This window comes from Phoenix dactylifera, mitochondrion (genome assembly GCF_009389715.1).
Source record: "Phoenix dactylifera mitochondrion, complete genome".
Taxonomy (NCBI): Eukaryota; Viridiplantae; Streptophyta; class Magnoliopsida; order Arecales; family Arecaceae; genus Phoenix; species Phoenix dactylifera.
The window spans coordinates 249,123-264,069 of NC_016740.1; the positions used below are offsets into that span (position 1 = coordinate 249,123).

Consider the following 14,947-nt stretch of genomic DNA (forward strand, 5'->3'; position numbering starts at 1 on the left):
CGTTATCCGTATCTATCTTTCCGCAACGGAACGGGAAGTTGTGTAGGACACCCGGCGGCCAAGTCCAAAAAGAAAAGAAAAGAAAGAAGAGAACGAAAGGAGAACTTCACTTTGTATTTGGTAACTCTCCTGTAGTCTTCTTTAACCTTGAATGCAATTTATGGATTCGACTGCAATAGTCCCTCGGACTCGAAAAGTGTTAACGAAAATGGCTGATCCAATAGCAGATTCCGCAGCTGCCACTGTTAGAACTAATAAAGCAAATAATTGACCCATCATATCATCCAAAGAAACGGAAAATACCAAAAAGTTCGAATTGACAGCTAATAACATTGATTCAATTGGCATTGACATAATAGGAATATTTCGTCTATTAAGGAGGATTCCCCGAATACCTAAAATAGAGATGATCATAGAAAATGTGAAATATTTGATAGGATCCGTTTCGGAAACGTAGAATGTCAGAGAAATTCAAATTATGTGAGGCTTAGAAAGCGTCATAGAGTCCAGGGAGAGCTTTTCTTCTTATTCTTTGTCAGGCTCGTCTTACCTTTTTCTCCTTCTCAAACAACGCGTTTGATTTCCTTCCTTATGACTTTGTATAAGGAATTCAATCTTTCTTCCTGATCAAGAGAGTCCAAGAACTCCAAGGCATCTTGGAGTCTTTCCTCCGGGGTGATGGCCGGGGTCCATCACATCCTCCATCACCCGATTGGTGACGGCCAGAATTTGGTCCGGCGAAGGACCTGCGAAAATAGAACCTCAAGACGCCCCACAATATTCTGAATCACCGCGACCAGAACGTCATTCACTGGAGGCTGAATCACTTCGTGGTGAGGGACATTTAGGGGGGCAAGAGGGTTCATCGGGGTCAGAGTATGACCCATTTTCAGATAAAGAATCGGACTTAACAAGACAAGAGCTCCTAATATTATTATGGAAAGTTTCTTTTTCTTCTTCATCTTACCAAAACCTGATTTGGATAGAGTAACGGGAGAAATCCGCTTTACTAAACTCAAAAAGATTCGAATTTCTGGATCCTCCTTTTGTTGTCATGGCCGTTTTGACTTAGAATGAGCACTGTGAACTATCCGCTTCAAAAGGATAGTTGGATTGAACTCCATTTTTGCTTGAATTACTATACTATAAGGAAAAGGGCAGAAAAGAGGAACAGCTGGTAGGCTATGGTAAAGAAGCACTAACGGGGCGCTAACGGTAAGAAAGAGCACCATGGGACCGGGGAGCAGGTCGCGCTCCCGCCTAAGGTAGAGGAAGAGGTGGAGCTCACCCGCTCATGCTCTTCATGCCTTGGACCGCGAGCTGAGACCGTCCGTGCATCGTTGATCTTCGTGGGCGATGGAATCGTGACCGGTAAGGCAGGCCCACCCTGTACGGTCCCGTTTGCTTTAAATGCATTCATCCCAGCCGGCTCGCTACAGCTAGGTGACTTTTTTGATGAGCGCGAGCCGCCACTCCTCCAGAAGGACACCGAGGTCTTCCATCTCTTGAGTGCTTTGGGGGAACTCCCAATCGAGATCCAGTCCATCGAATCCTTATTTCCGTCCAATCTCAATTGTGGAGTCGATGAAGCTTTGGTAGCCATGCGAGCGAAGATGGCGTGGTCTCCGGCAATAGAGAGTAGGTTCTTAACCGGTGGATTCTTGTGATGAAGGGTGGTGGTGAAGCTGGATAGCAAGGGACTGTCGGATTCTTACACTGTAAGCTCATATGAGACGGGGTCAGGTGTGAGGAATGCGTAAAAAAGTGGTTGAAGTAGGATGTGTCTATGGTGTACACGGGGTAGCTCGAACTCAGCCATGATGTCCAGTAAGCGGCCTTCACTGTGGTAGGTGCCGGAGACCCATGATCGGGGAGTGTCGAGAGGGGATAAAGCAGGTAAACAAGAGGGTAAAGCTTTCTCATTAGGGGACCTATACTAATTTACTGGAGTCCAGTCCCTCGGAGGAGTCATTCTACAGAGGCTCTGGGATTGAATTCTATAGATGGGGTTCCCGCAGATATGATTCGTATTTCATGCAACTATTTGAAAGATAAATAAAGGGGAGTCCAGTTCCGAAGGCTCTCAAGTCGACGCCTTTACCTTATTTAGGGAGGCGGGGGCTCCACTTGACAGGCCCAAACAAACTTTCACATTCCATTCCGAACCTCCATACTTTCTATACAAAAATAGGTCGCTATCGTATTCTCTCTCTGACCTGTGCAATGCTTCCTCACAATTTAGTCTTCCCTAAGAATAGCATGTACCGTTTCAACAATTCTTTGGTTTGCCATGCATTCTCACTAAAGCAATAGGTCGCCAGGTAGGTCACGATTTGACTTTTCATTTCTTTGTATAAAGCAAAGTTCTTCCTCTTCCGATCTTGTTCGGGTTTGTAAGTCTTTCTAAATTCCCGAAGTTGTTGTTACAGCAGAGCTATGGGAGTCGAACCCAATCAATTTATTGAAGATCGGGAAGGTCAAAAAAAATGTACAAAAGCCTTTGGTCGTCTTGATCATCGCTTCTTGACTTCAACTTCTCCTTCCTTCTGTAGACTGAACGAGGACAGCGGTAAGGGAAAGTGAAGTCCAGTATGTAGACACAATCCTACTTACTGTTAAAGCATACGATTTGTTTGCCTTGCTTGGAGACTCGGCCTCATATCCTACTGAGCTGCGAGTGAGGCAGCCGAACGAGGAAGGCGAAGACTATTCTGTAATGCCTTGCCTTGAGCAGCTAAGGGAAGATTCCTACTACACTGCCTATGGCTTACGGTAGTTTCTATTCCCTTGTTGCCTTCGCCCTCGGAAATGGCTCCTTTCCTACCTCTTTGACTTTCAGGTACTTTTTCTTATTCTATCTTCAGTACTGCCTTCCGGTTCCTGGGTATAGTAGGAGCCATGTCTCCCGAGAAAGGCCGTCCCTCCTGTACTCAGTACATATGGCTTGCTGCTTCTAGTCATGAATTCCTTATACAGTAGTTTGAGGTCTAACAAGAAGTGTACCGGAGGTCAAGTAATTGTATGGCCGTTTAAATGAGCTAGATCGATACTTACTACTACTATGTCCTCGCGGGCGAGAGAGCAGCTTCTCTTACCTTGCCTCCCCCTGCTTCCTTCATCCAACCCTCTGTCCTCACTCTCCAATCTTCCCTTTCCAAGGAAGCAAACGAAGCAAAAGCAGTCAGTAAAGAGCAAGCAATGAGACAATCAGACCCCTCTGATTGGCTTGATTCCCTCTTCCAATCACGAGAAGCGGTTGATCGCCACTGAAAAGCATTCGGTTCGCTAGATGGGGAATCTTTCTGGCTGATGATGGTAGAACCCACTCGGAAAACTCAGACATGGGAGGACGTCCAAATGACTGACCAGCGCTAGATGGATGTTCCCTAGGGTCACGCGCAGAGGATGCAAAATCAAAACCTTTTTTTTTGTTTGGAGGGCGTAGTCATGACTTGTCAAGAGAACGATGAGAAAGGCAGAGACTCTCCTTTTGGGCGAGGTCTTCCAAACCTTTGACTCATTCAGTCAATCCCTTCTTTCTCTGGCTGAATTGCCCTACTCAAGGTCTCAAACTGGGGGCTTTTCACGGCTCCAAAGTGGAGAAAGCTTGTGTTTTTGTCTGACCGGTCAAGCTCCATCGAGATTCTCATTGACTTTTGAGCTCCCTTTTTCGAAGGGATCACCTCTCAGAAGAGATTCCATTACATAATGAGAGAGAGTTGTCAAACGGTAGGGCTCAAAAGAATCCATGTGATTGGTCCACGTCCGTGTTCTCAGTCTCACTTGCTCTATCTGCTCGTCTTGACTGATTGGACCCTAATTTCTTGTCTCTTGTGCCCAGCTTGGTTCACTCTCACTGATGGGAAACCCCAGATCTCCATAGGAAAGCCTGAGCAAAAAGAGGGAATCCCTGAGAGAAGAAGCACCCTTCCACGAGGGGGAAGTTCTCAAACCCTAATCCAATTGGATTAGGATAGGCCTTTTCTACTGAATCTGCCATAGCCTGTGTTGTCAGTACTCCCTCAGGATCAAGATCTGGATTCGGACTTGATTGGCAGCTTTCGTGAAGAAAGAGGAGTCTTCTCGTCTCAAAGTCGAAGGAAGAGAAAAGGCTTGATCAGGGATCTGATCGGGTGGGGGCTACTTGATGATAGAGGATCAAGCTGCCTAGAGCGCTTCCTCACCTTGAACCGAAAGGCACTCCCGTCCACTGAAGCGAGAGAGCGTGAAATGCATAATGGGCACTATGCCTCAAAACAGAGAACTTCGCTTCGACACCCTCTCCCTAACAGGAACAGGAGCCTTCCTCAACAAGCGAACCCATATCCAGTTTATGGTCTATTTTAATCCGTCAAAGCATTGATGAATCTTGTGCTCCGCAAACGTCGACCCTCTAATGGCACTCCTTTGCTTAGGTCCTGTTTCGGGGCTCTTCCTCGCAATGGACCTTTTTGTCAGCTTTCTATCTCTCTGTTGAACATTTCTATGCCAATACGCAGTACATTGACTTACTTTACAAACTTCCTACTGCTGTGTGAACAGAACCCTCTTGGTGAAGCGGAGTACTCATCCGAAGAGGAAGCTAGGTCAGAGAGAGGGAAGCCCCATTGTTTCCAACCACCTGGAAGGAATAGGCAAAAGCAGGCAAAGGGAAGGCAGAGAATGGCTTGAGTTCCCAACAGTCATCCTTCTACCTACACCTGATTTGACTGAGCTTGTCATCTTGTAGGTCACCAAAAACAAGAGAAGGAAAAGACCTGTGGACAATCATACAATGAGCCTGATGATCACTGTGAACTGTGGACTATAAAGCTTGGAAGCGGTCAGACAGAAAAGCTGGCGGTGCTGGTAGTCAGCTGTCAGGTTAAAAGCATGTATGTCAAGGTATACGAAACCAAAAGAAAGCTGCATGCATGGTGACAACAGTCAGAGATCAGAGCACAAATAAGGAGTTTGAATGCATTTCACATAATGGTTCCATTATGTTCTTCAAAATACTGTACACCTCCAGCCTCCCTTTTTTGGGATTTTCTTTTTGTTTGTCTTTTGTGTTTTTTGGCTAAGGGTGGTTTACTGGGGTCTTGTAGCGGCATGTGGATCGGAAAGGAGGGGCTCATTCGACTCATCAGTGATCCCAGGGCCTACCTCAAAGATGGGATTGGTGGATTGGAAAGCTTAGGCAGGAGTCGGACATTCCATACCAATCTGTCTGATCCGCTACTAGCAGGTGGTCCTCTCCAATCCAATTTCTTCATCGATAGGTGGGGTTAATGAATTCGTAGGTTACTGATTCGGGTTGTCAAGAGGAAGAAAGCTGGTACGGGTCCCGACCGAGTAGCTGCACCTTGATGAAAGGATCATTTGAGTTCCAAGAAAGAACTACTAACTACGATTCTTGGTGGGAAGTATCGATCCAAAACAATAGAGCAGTTGTTTTGTGCTGATATTGCGTATTGCGATTCTCATGCCTAATGTATAAGCCGGAGCCCCTCCTGACAACTCTATTTGAGTCCGTTCACTCCTCACTCTACTAACGCAGGGTAAGTGATTATTGATATCCGACTGCCGGTGGGGAGACCGTAGACTGAACTGAAACCGTAACTGCTAACAAAGGGAAGAAGGAAAGAAAGCTCCTAGCTAGAGAGTGATGCTCCTAGCGTTACATAGACTTATGCTCTTAGCTTAGCGCGCTCTAGCCTGATGCTCTTAGCCCACCTACCTTCTTTCTTGGCTTACCGAGCTCGAGTACACCCGCTGCCTACATTCATTCTCTTTGCCAGTTCAGTGCACTTTGAAAGAAGCGACAGAAAAGCAGCCCCTTGGTGTTGAGCACTACTGAAAGAAGCTATTAAACAAGAGGTTAGGGCTATGGTGTCACTTTCCCTTTCCCGAGTTTGTTAATCGAAGACTGGTAACCAACCCTAATCTGTTAATCGCTTAGCCGAGACCGGATCCGTGGACTGAGCTGCTTACCGTTGACTGCTTCTTTGAGGGCTCTTACCCCTAAGCCGAAGCGCTGGACTGCACTCTTTCTTGTATCAACTGAGGAACTCTTCGTTACAAGTCCACTTGTCCTCTTATCCCCTTTCAGTCTCTTTGTGAGAGCTATTCTCCCGTTGCCGACTCGGTGAATCGAAGAGGAGTAACTTAACTACTCTTTACAGCTTCTTGTGTTGAAAGAGGAACTCCTTGTGACAACTCTTCTTGTTCGCTCCTACGCGTATGCCGGTAACAATTCCATCTTTGGAAAAATGAAACAAGTTGCCAGAGGGCCAAAGGCCATCACACAATTTACCTACCCCACCCACCACCCGGAAGAGATGAGCGAGGAGCGATCGAGTATGCTCTTCCGCGAGATCTTTCTTTCCTTTCTCAGTTAGGCAGCAAACGAAAGAAAGGCAGTGCAGGTTGGGGAGAGAACGAACGAAAAGGGACATCACAAGCAGAGAGGGAGGTTTGATCGGGGATAGACGGGAATGGAATGCTTTCTGTCAGTTACTAGTCCAATACCATTCTATCAGGCAGCAAGGGAAGCAAGGTAAAGCAGCGGAGGTAGGGAGAAAGAGATTGAGTGGTAGCGATCCCTCATTCCATTCTTCTTTCATTCTCGGGTAGCAAGGAGCTCAGCGAACGGATAAACCCCAGAAGTAAGGGACTCCCTTACCTTCCCACCCGCATTCCTTGCCTGTTCTAGCATCCCTTAGCGTTAATCCAGCAGCGAAGGCAGAGCCCGATAGTCCAGTAGCCATTGATCTTGTCGATCCACCCGCTAAGCTAATAAATGCATAATAAGAGAGTAGGAGGTCGGCTCCTGCCCCGGAAGGAGGTGCACACCCATGACGGAACATATGCTAAGGCCTTTGGTGGGTAAAGAGAGAAGTCAATGGAGAACTCAAAAATCCAATGACTTTTTGATTTGTTCGTACCATTCTGTCATCGATCACTGCTGGATCGGTTGGTGAGTCACCCAAAAGCATCGAGAAAGGTCCAGCATATCTTTTTATATGATCAGCGGTCTCATTGTTGCTATGCCCTGCATCGTGTTCGTGTGTGTTTATTGAGCTTTCTTCACTTCAGCGCCATGCGCTTTGCTTCGCTTTATAGAAGAGAGAGACCGTTGGGGCTTATTGAAAGGGGAGTGAAAAAGCAAGCGCAAGCGATAGATAGGATAGTCCCTCGCGCGTTCGCGCGAACTACTAGAAAATGGTGAGATCATGAGATTCTTAGTGAAAGAAGGACCAACGACGATCCTATCCTAAAGGAGAAGGAGCTTTCATTGAAGTAGGGCTTCTTTGAAGATTGAGGAAAAAATAGGACAATTATGCCATTAGGAAGAAGTCTTCTACAGAGGGAAAGCCTGTTACGAGTAAGTGGAGAGGAAAGATCTCCAGAGATTCCTATCTCATTCCATTCCAGTGGCTCGACCAGTAACCAATGGCGAAAACTAAAAAATCCATGGTTTCCCGGTAGAACCCCATTTCGACCAAGTTCCGGAACCGGAAAAAAGAAGCGGTTTTTCGCACAGCTTGCTCATAGTGCAGGTCCCACTTTTATATCGTATTTGGTCGAAGAAGCATCGGACAGGTTGGAGTTCCTACCTTCTTGGGACTCCATGGACCAAGATCTGCTTTCATTATATGGGCAATACCTACTTTAGTAGATCATATGGATGTAGAAAAAGCTTCTTATTTTGAGGAATTGGAAACATCTCTTTTCCATTTCCATTTACCCAGTTCATATCTTTGTTTCGTGTGTTCCCGGGAGGAATTCGATCTCTTCAATCTCGGGATACCACCTAAATAACTGCGGCCAAAAAGTCAAATAGGTCGGGAAGAAAGAGTCTGAGGTTGGGTCGGACGACATACATCTTGGTTGGTTCCACCACCAACTTTCTTTATGTGAGTGATTTTAACCCTTAGATTCTCCAAAAACATCTTTAGCCACTCTTTTAATGCAATTGGCCATCTTATACCACATCACAGAGGTTTCTTCCTATAAATTCCATTTCCCTTCCTCGTTATAAAGAGAAAGTCATTTGGCATACCTGCATGGATTAGATGTCCAGATAAACCCCCCGACCTGGGAAGTCTTTCGACCTCACTCACTTGATCAGCAAATGGGAAGCTTGAAAAAGCGGCTTTTCGCTCCTCTCCTTACAGTCGAGTGGCTTTCGCTCCTTCTTCCGTAAAATAAAGCAAAACGGCTGCTGCAACTACAGGTGAAAGTGGCACGGGTCTTGTATGATGGAGAAAAAATGACCAGAATCAAAAGATAGACCAAATTCAATGGAGGATGGGGAGTATGGCTGAGATTCCAAATCTTAAGAGATTGAAAGAGTGTAGGGGACATATTCTACATCTTAATAGCCCCGTGCTTTATTAGCGCAGTGTTAGAGAAGGGAGGACCGAACAATATGACAGGGCAAGAGCTCCGCTTAGCTTAGTTAGGAAGGCAATATTTCGCGTGCTAAGGCGCGCGTAAGCATCAAAGCCCATAGCGCGATAGGAAAGAATCTTAGTCTGGGCGGCGGGGAAGATAGTTCATATGATTTTTCCAAAGAATGATTCTCCAATCGTACATAATACAATACAAAACCGATTTTTCGACGCGGGAAGACGGTGGAGAAATAATAACAGCAGGCATTGAGAGGACACATGCTAAATGGTCTACCTACTTCGTTACAATGGTTCCTGATGAGAACTACCTAGATGCTGCATCAAGGTTGGTTGTTAGGGATGGGGTAGAAATTAAGTTTACGTTTCAACTGGATCAGTTCGCCCGCAGGGACGAATGAAGGAACGCTTTTCTTCGGAGAGAGAAATCCTGTTCCCTTCACCGCTCCGTGGGCTTCTGGGTAAACTGATGGTGGGTATCAATAGATCTCTTTTCCACCTAGGTTAAAGGGGTATGCCGCTATATATGCTACACCGAAGTATGCTCCTAGGTAAGCTACTGGCTCTGTATCTACCTCTGTCTGCTGGTGCTTATTTTGATAAGCTGCAGGATCAACGACTGGATCAGCTGGAACTACAAAAGGCTATGGCTATGGAACTGAAATGGCAGGAGCTTCTTAAAAGAGAAGAAGCGAGTGAATCGATTCATGACTCCAGGGAATGCATCTATCTCCATAGTGGACATCCCCTCCACCTCTCAAGCACTGGTGCATAAAAGAAGTCGGATCTCTAAAGCAATTGTTAGAAATTAGTCCACCCACCGATTTGCAGCTTTAGGGACCCACCCGATGGAATCATACGAGCCAGGAAGGTTCACATTGCCGGAAACGAGGCTTTTCTTTACCCTGCTTTTCCCATGTCTCCCGAACCCAATCGAGATGAAAGCTTATATATAACCCGGGAAGGGAGATAGATAAAAAGTAACAAAGAATCGGCGGCCGTGGAACTGGCTTGCTTCTTCGACGAGAATCCAAGTAAAGTGATCTTTCTCTGTTTACGACTCCGGTCTTGGTGGTAGGTCGCTAAGAAGCTATCTGGACACCTAAATCTGTCAACCAAAAACTCCTATGATATGGGTCATTCCCGTGCAGCTTCTCTTTCCATAACTCGAATTACATGGGATTATGGCTTTTCCGAACGAATCCTCTTCTAGTACGGCAGTCCCGCTAACGTTCTTTCCTATAAGGTTGGACGGGCGATTCCACTCATAGACAACGAGTAGTGGAGGTTAACCTTCCTTTTTCGAATGGTTTCCCTTTCTCTTCCTTCGAGACCACTTCAATGTCTATAGTAAGGGTAGTTGACTATATTAGTTAGATATCCGAATTAGGAGTAGGTGGGCAGTGGAGGGTTCTTCGGTCTTCCTTGCCTGACACTGACCCCAATTACGCATACTACTGTCAAAGGCAGCCATACAACTTCGTCTTGGTCTTCTTTTTCCACGCGGAAGTAAATATCCAATCAATATACGGAAATGGTATTCCCTGATGGTAGGAAATAGTATTCAACGGATCTTAAAACGAATATAGGAGGTGCCTCGATCTGGAGCGGGTCTTTGATTGCTATTATGCTATTATGCGGATGACTGAAGCCCCTTATGACCTTTACTTCCAAGCACGGCCCCTTCCCTATATCCATATCAGAACTCAGGGGAGGGAGAAGACGGATGATTGGAACATCCTTCAGTGCCCGGTCCACCATTAAGGAGGAGTGGATCTGTGTCTAGAATAGAATCCCGAGTCTAGTTACGTGTAAGAATTCGTATACTACAGAAAAAAAATGCATTGCATACCTTAACCCTGGGCATTCCCGGAACGTCTGTCATCGATCGAACTCCAACAATCCGTAATCTAGCTCTGGACGAGGAGGAGCGGACAACAAGGAGAAAAGCGTAAAAAGCTCAAGCTCATAAACCGGTAAGAGAGCGGAATCATGAATTGGACAGCACAGCCTTGAATAGTCTTCGAGGTTAATATCTCTTCCTCTAGGCATCTTCCTTTACCTGACGAAGGTTCCATGGATTCTATCTAGGACAAGTCGGTTAGCGCTCCCCTCCCCAAGCCTGGACCGAAATTGGAAGTTGCAGGAGTAGCAGATAGAAAGGCTTCATCCTTATTTACCTCTTTGTCATTGGGATACTTAGATAGGGTTCAACAAAAGCACTTAGCTATATGGGAATACCTTCTTTCCGGCGCTATATAATATAATGTCGTTTCCCGGCCAGTCATGAGATTCTTATTCTTAATATTTTTCATTATCGAAAAAAGTAAGCAGCCGGTTACTCCCCAGGTATGCTCCCTAGTTAAGTATTCACCTCGGTAGTCTATAAGTCCCGGTAAGGGATAAAACCTTGCGGTCCTAAGGCTTTCCCTAGAGTTTGATTTTTATAGGCCAAGACCCAAGAAGGAGAATTCCCTTGGCGAGGAAAAGAGCTGTACACGAAAAAAAGGCCATTTATACCATAAAGTAAAGTGTTAAGACCAGGCTTGAGAAGAATGGCACATAAAACTATCCTTTAGAAAGCCAGTTGGGCCCCTCTCTCTTATACCACAAGGAGTGCTTCGAAGCTCTACAACAGCAATCATCTCTTTTTGTTTGTATGGTATGGATTTTGGGCTAACAAGAAAAGCAAGGGCCTTGGAAAGGAGATAGGACCTCGTTTGGTCTGGTGGGTTCCCCTCCTTTTATAAAGATTCCCATGTTTCCAGGTGACGAAAGGAAATTAGGTATGAACGCTAGGCACAGGCACGTAACTGCTCGCATCGGATTGCTTTCGTACTTGCAATGAAAAACCCGTTAGCAAGGGGTAAGGGGGTCAAGGCGACATAACTAAAACCTTGATGGGTATAGGGCACAACAGTAGCTTTCTAGGAGTTTTAGAGAGAACTCAGAAAGCGAAAGCACAAAGGCTCCGGCTGAGATCGCCGGAAAGAGGGATAATAAACGCAAGAATAGGTTAATGAAAGAAATGAATCCCTTGTCCTGAAGGTCCTCCTAGTTAGAGGTATCTCCATCGGCGAACTCTCTACCTGGTCCTCTTCTCGTTAGTAAGGGTTTAGGGAAGGACGAGTCTACGATAACCCATTGGTCCCATTGGACTCTTAGACAACGAGGCGCTTTTTGCCCTAAATAGGGGGAATCCCGTCCTTTGGCCCTCTGTCACAACCCATGTCTAGCTCTTGGATTCTTATCTTTCTTATTATTCCATCGTGTGATTCTCACTGCTTTCTCCCTTGTTTTGATTGGTGTCTATGGATCCAGCCTCTTTCCTCGACCTCTTGACCAAGGTGGGATCGAGCGTCCATGGGTTGGGGTCTTGTTGTAGGTCCCAAGGGCAGGACCCTTAATATTCACTTTCTTCAGGGTGGGTTTTCTACCTATCCCCATCGCTTTCTTTGATTGTTGGGTTAGTAGGGAATGATAATCCACTGGTAAAAAGAAAAGCATGCCTCTCTCATCGGATTAGCTTGGCTACCCGGCTCTAGTAAGACTTCTAAGACTTCTTCCCAATGATTTTCTCTTTCTGTTGGGCGCTTACATCAATCAGTCGATACTAAGCCAAGAGCTTTTCAAGGAGTGCATTCTGGGAATCAAGTTGCTTCAGTCAGACCAATGACCGCCGCCTATCATTTTTAGGAGAACCCGGGTTCTAAAATGGAGTCCCAGAGCTCTTATTCCAAGAACTGGTGATGGTGATATTCCCTTAACTGCAGATTCAATAGCACCGGTTAGAAACCCAAAAACAAGAGGAAAGAGAGCACCGTCTACTCATACTGTCACACGGCAACGAGAGAAGTAAGAGCGGATAGGCATTCAGTTAGCTTTCAAAGAGACTCGTAGTTAGAAAGAAGATGCTTCCTCAACCTGTAATGAAAAAAGGTTCACCCTAAGGACCGACGGAACGGTAAGATGAGGAGCCGAGTGAGGTGCCAGCCCTACTAATTAGTACACGTCAAGGGAGAGGGAGGAGTTCATTCATCCTTTCACAAGGGGATTCGCAAAGCAGAAGTCATTAACCCGAAGAGTGAAGTTGATAACATCTACAACCGATTCTTGGATCCATTGCCTTCTTTTGTTCGTGAATCTCCTCGTCCTCCTATGCCTTAGAGAGGGTCCCCAATCCTAGCCTTCCCCTTAGACTTTCGATCTTCCCTTTTTTGAATGGGCCAAGGTGGGGGAAAGAAAGAATCAACCACCCAACCTAGTCAATCAACTGGGGGAGTAAACAAGCCACTGAAAGTCCTAGACCTATTCCTTCTGGGCTAGAGAGAGGGTCCATCTATCGAATCACTCTAAACAACAAAAGAAGGAAAGTAGAATAAGGCCCCATCGGTATCTCTTCTAAAGGGGATGGGCTGCCTTAGAGCGATCCCAAACCAACCTCCCAATAAACAATAGATTGCTTCCCTTGGGCCCTGCATGCCCGCAATGGGACAGAAACTTAACAAGGCCATCCATCTAGGTCTTTGGGAAAAAGAGGTCAATGAGTCGAGACCTCAAGACGTGATCCTCAATAAGTTGATCCCTCAGAAAGAGGGTTTATTAACGGTCCAGTTTCTGCGGGCGCCCAGGTCCAGAGGAGTTAATTCACTATTAAAGAGTCCAGTCTCATGGGGTTGTGAGTTCTTAGGATGGGTTTCTTAGACCAAGGGTTCATCGATTCCAAGATCCGGGTTTCCCCATAGAGAGTAATGAAAGCTTTGAACCAGCGAGTTACGAGGCGACAGCAAAAGACCTTCGGTTCCACCCCTCCCGGTACGCCGGTACGGGAGGCGAATAGGAGAGCTAGCAAGGCAGACCCTGCTGTATCATCTAATCTCTTTCAATGTCTCCAAGTCCTCTTTCCGATCCAATTGGTCCGACCAAGAAGCCTATTTAATAGATTGTCTATTGCTTGCCCTGCAACTGGGTCAAGTGCTTTTCATTTGTTTGCCTCCGACACTAAAGGGATGCCCCCTGGTCCTGCCCTTCGACTAAGAAGCAGAGGCATACTCCCCCGAAAGTGGACTCCACCAAGAAAGTCTGTACCACTCAAGGAGTACTTTGCAACGCCCGAAGGAGCAGCAACCGAACCTGGGGAATGAATGCACTCCAAGTCCTTGGACTCTTGAACAGATTCATTGCCTTGCTACGCACCTATATTAAGATGTAGGGTATGACTACGAAAAGATGAAGAAGTCGAGCTAGAAGACAAATTCCCGCTTTTTTTCCACGCCAGGGGAGATGCCATTGAAGAAAAAAGAGTCACTCCGTTTTTCCCGTCGTTCAAGGGGTCTGTGCGAGGGAGAGGCGATGTGCGATGGCGAGCTGTTGTTCTAAGAGGTGGAGTAGCTTTCTTTCCGATCCGTTTCGATGTCACACCATGCTAGCTCTACTGCTTTCGGATTTCGTACCTTTTTCCTCCCGGTGGAATGAAGTACTTCTACACTCTCCTTCTGCTTTTTGAATGCCCATCCTTTTAGTCATAAACCCTTCCTGGGGACTCCTCGCATGCACTATCCAATTAGGCCCGCTCTCTCAGGAAAATCGCTCTCTGAACGACTCCTGACTCGACTACTAATTAAATAAATGTGTTGATGTCAGGGGGTACAACCTCCCGAACCCCCCGGATGGCACTGTCCGCTACGAATCGTCCGTGCGTGGAAATTAGCCCGCCTCAAAAAATTAGAACATAACATTCTAACATAACTATAAGAGTACAGCAAAGCAGCAAGCTTAAGGCGACAAGTCTCGGGCTTTCCTCTTGCAATTAGTATAGGTCTTCTTTACCTAATTTCTCCAAACCCGGCAATCTCTGAGATACAAAGCTATATGGATTGAAGACCAGGTTAGTTCACTGATTTCGGGCATCATCTTACGTCATTCGTTAAAGCGCTTTCTATAAGCCTTTAATTTAAGAATTTAAGGACGTTTTAAAGAAGAGAAAAAGTTCCATTCCACATTTCCTGATTCTTGATAGGAGGAGAAAGAGAGTATTTCCCGGTAGCAAAGCAAGGCAAAATTCTATATTCTTTTTATAAGAATGAATTCCTCTGCGGTCGTGAAAGGAGATAATTTTTTTTTATCAGAGATATGATTTTATGCACAGGATTTGTAATAGAAACCAAATAAGCTCTTTTTGCGATTCCCCGACATCGGAGACTAGATAAATCCAATCATTATTAGGTAAGGTAAGAAGTAAGTATAGGTACTGACTTTTTTTTCTGAAGGAATAGGAGATGTGCCCCATAAAGAAAGAGCGAGCGCTCACTACTATTTATTAACTATTTCAAACTTTTTGATCTTATTTGTCTTCAACTTCTCTGACTAAAAACTCAACTGTTAAGCTATCTATCGGGGGCCTATTTCAGCGTCACAACTTCCAACCAGCACCTTGGGAGCTTTTTTTGAGGGTTTCTTTCCCTCGAGTACCCACCCTTCTTGGTAGAGTTACGACTGCTGCTCCCCACCTTTTTCTTCTGCATCACGATATCATGGCGGACTTGCTACTGGTG

The 14,947-nt window shown here is 45.8% G+C and overlaps 1 protein-coding gene across 1 annotated transcript; it reads right to left on the reverse strand.

The window, feature by feature from the left end:
• Window positions 1-141: 141 nt before the first annotated feature.
• On the reverse strand, window positions 142-444 carry nad4L (NADH dehydrogenase subunit 4L). The gene is given in 1 exon segment: window positions 142-444. A coding segment is annotated over 1 exon segment (303 nt).
• Window positions 445-14,947: the final 14,503 nt, after the last annotated feature.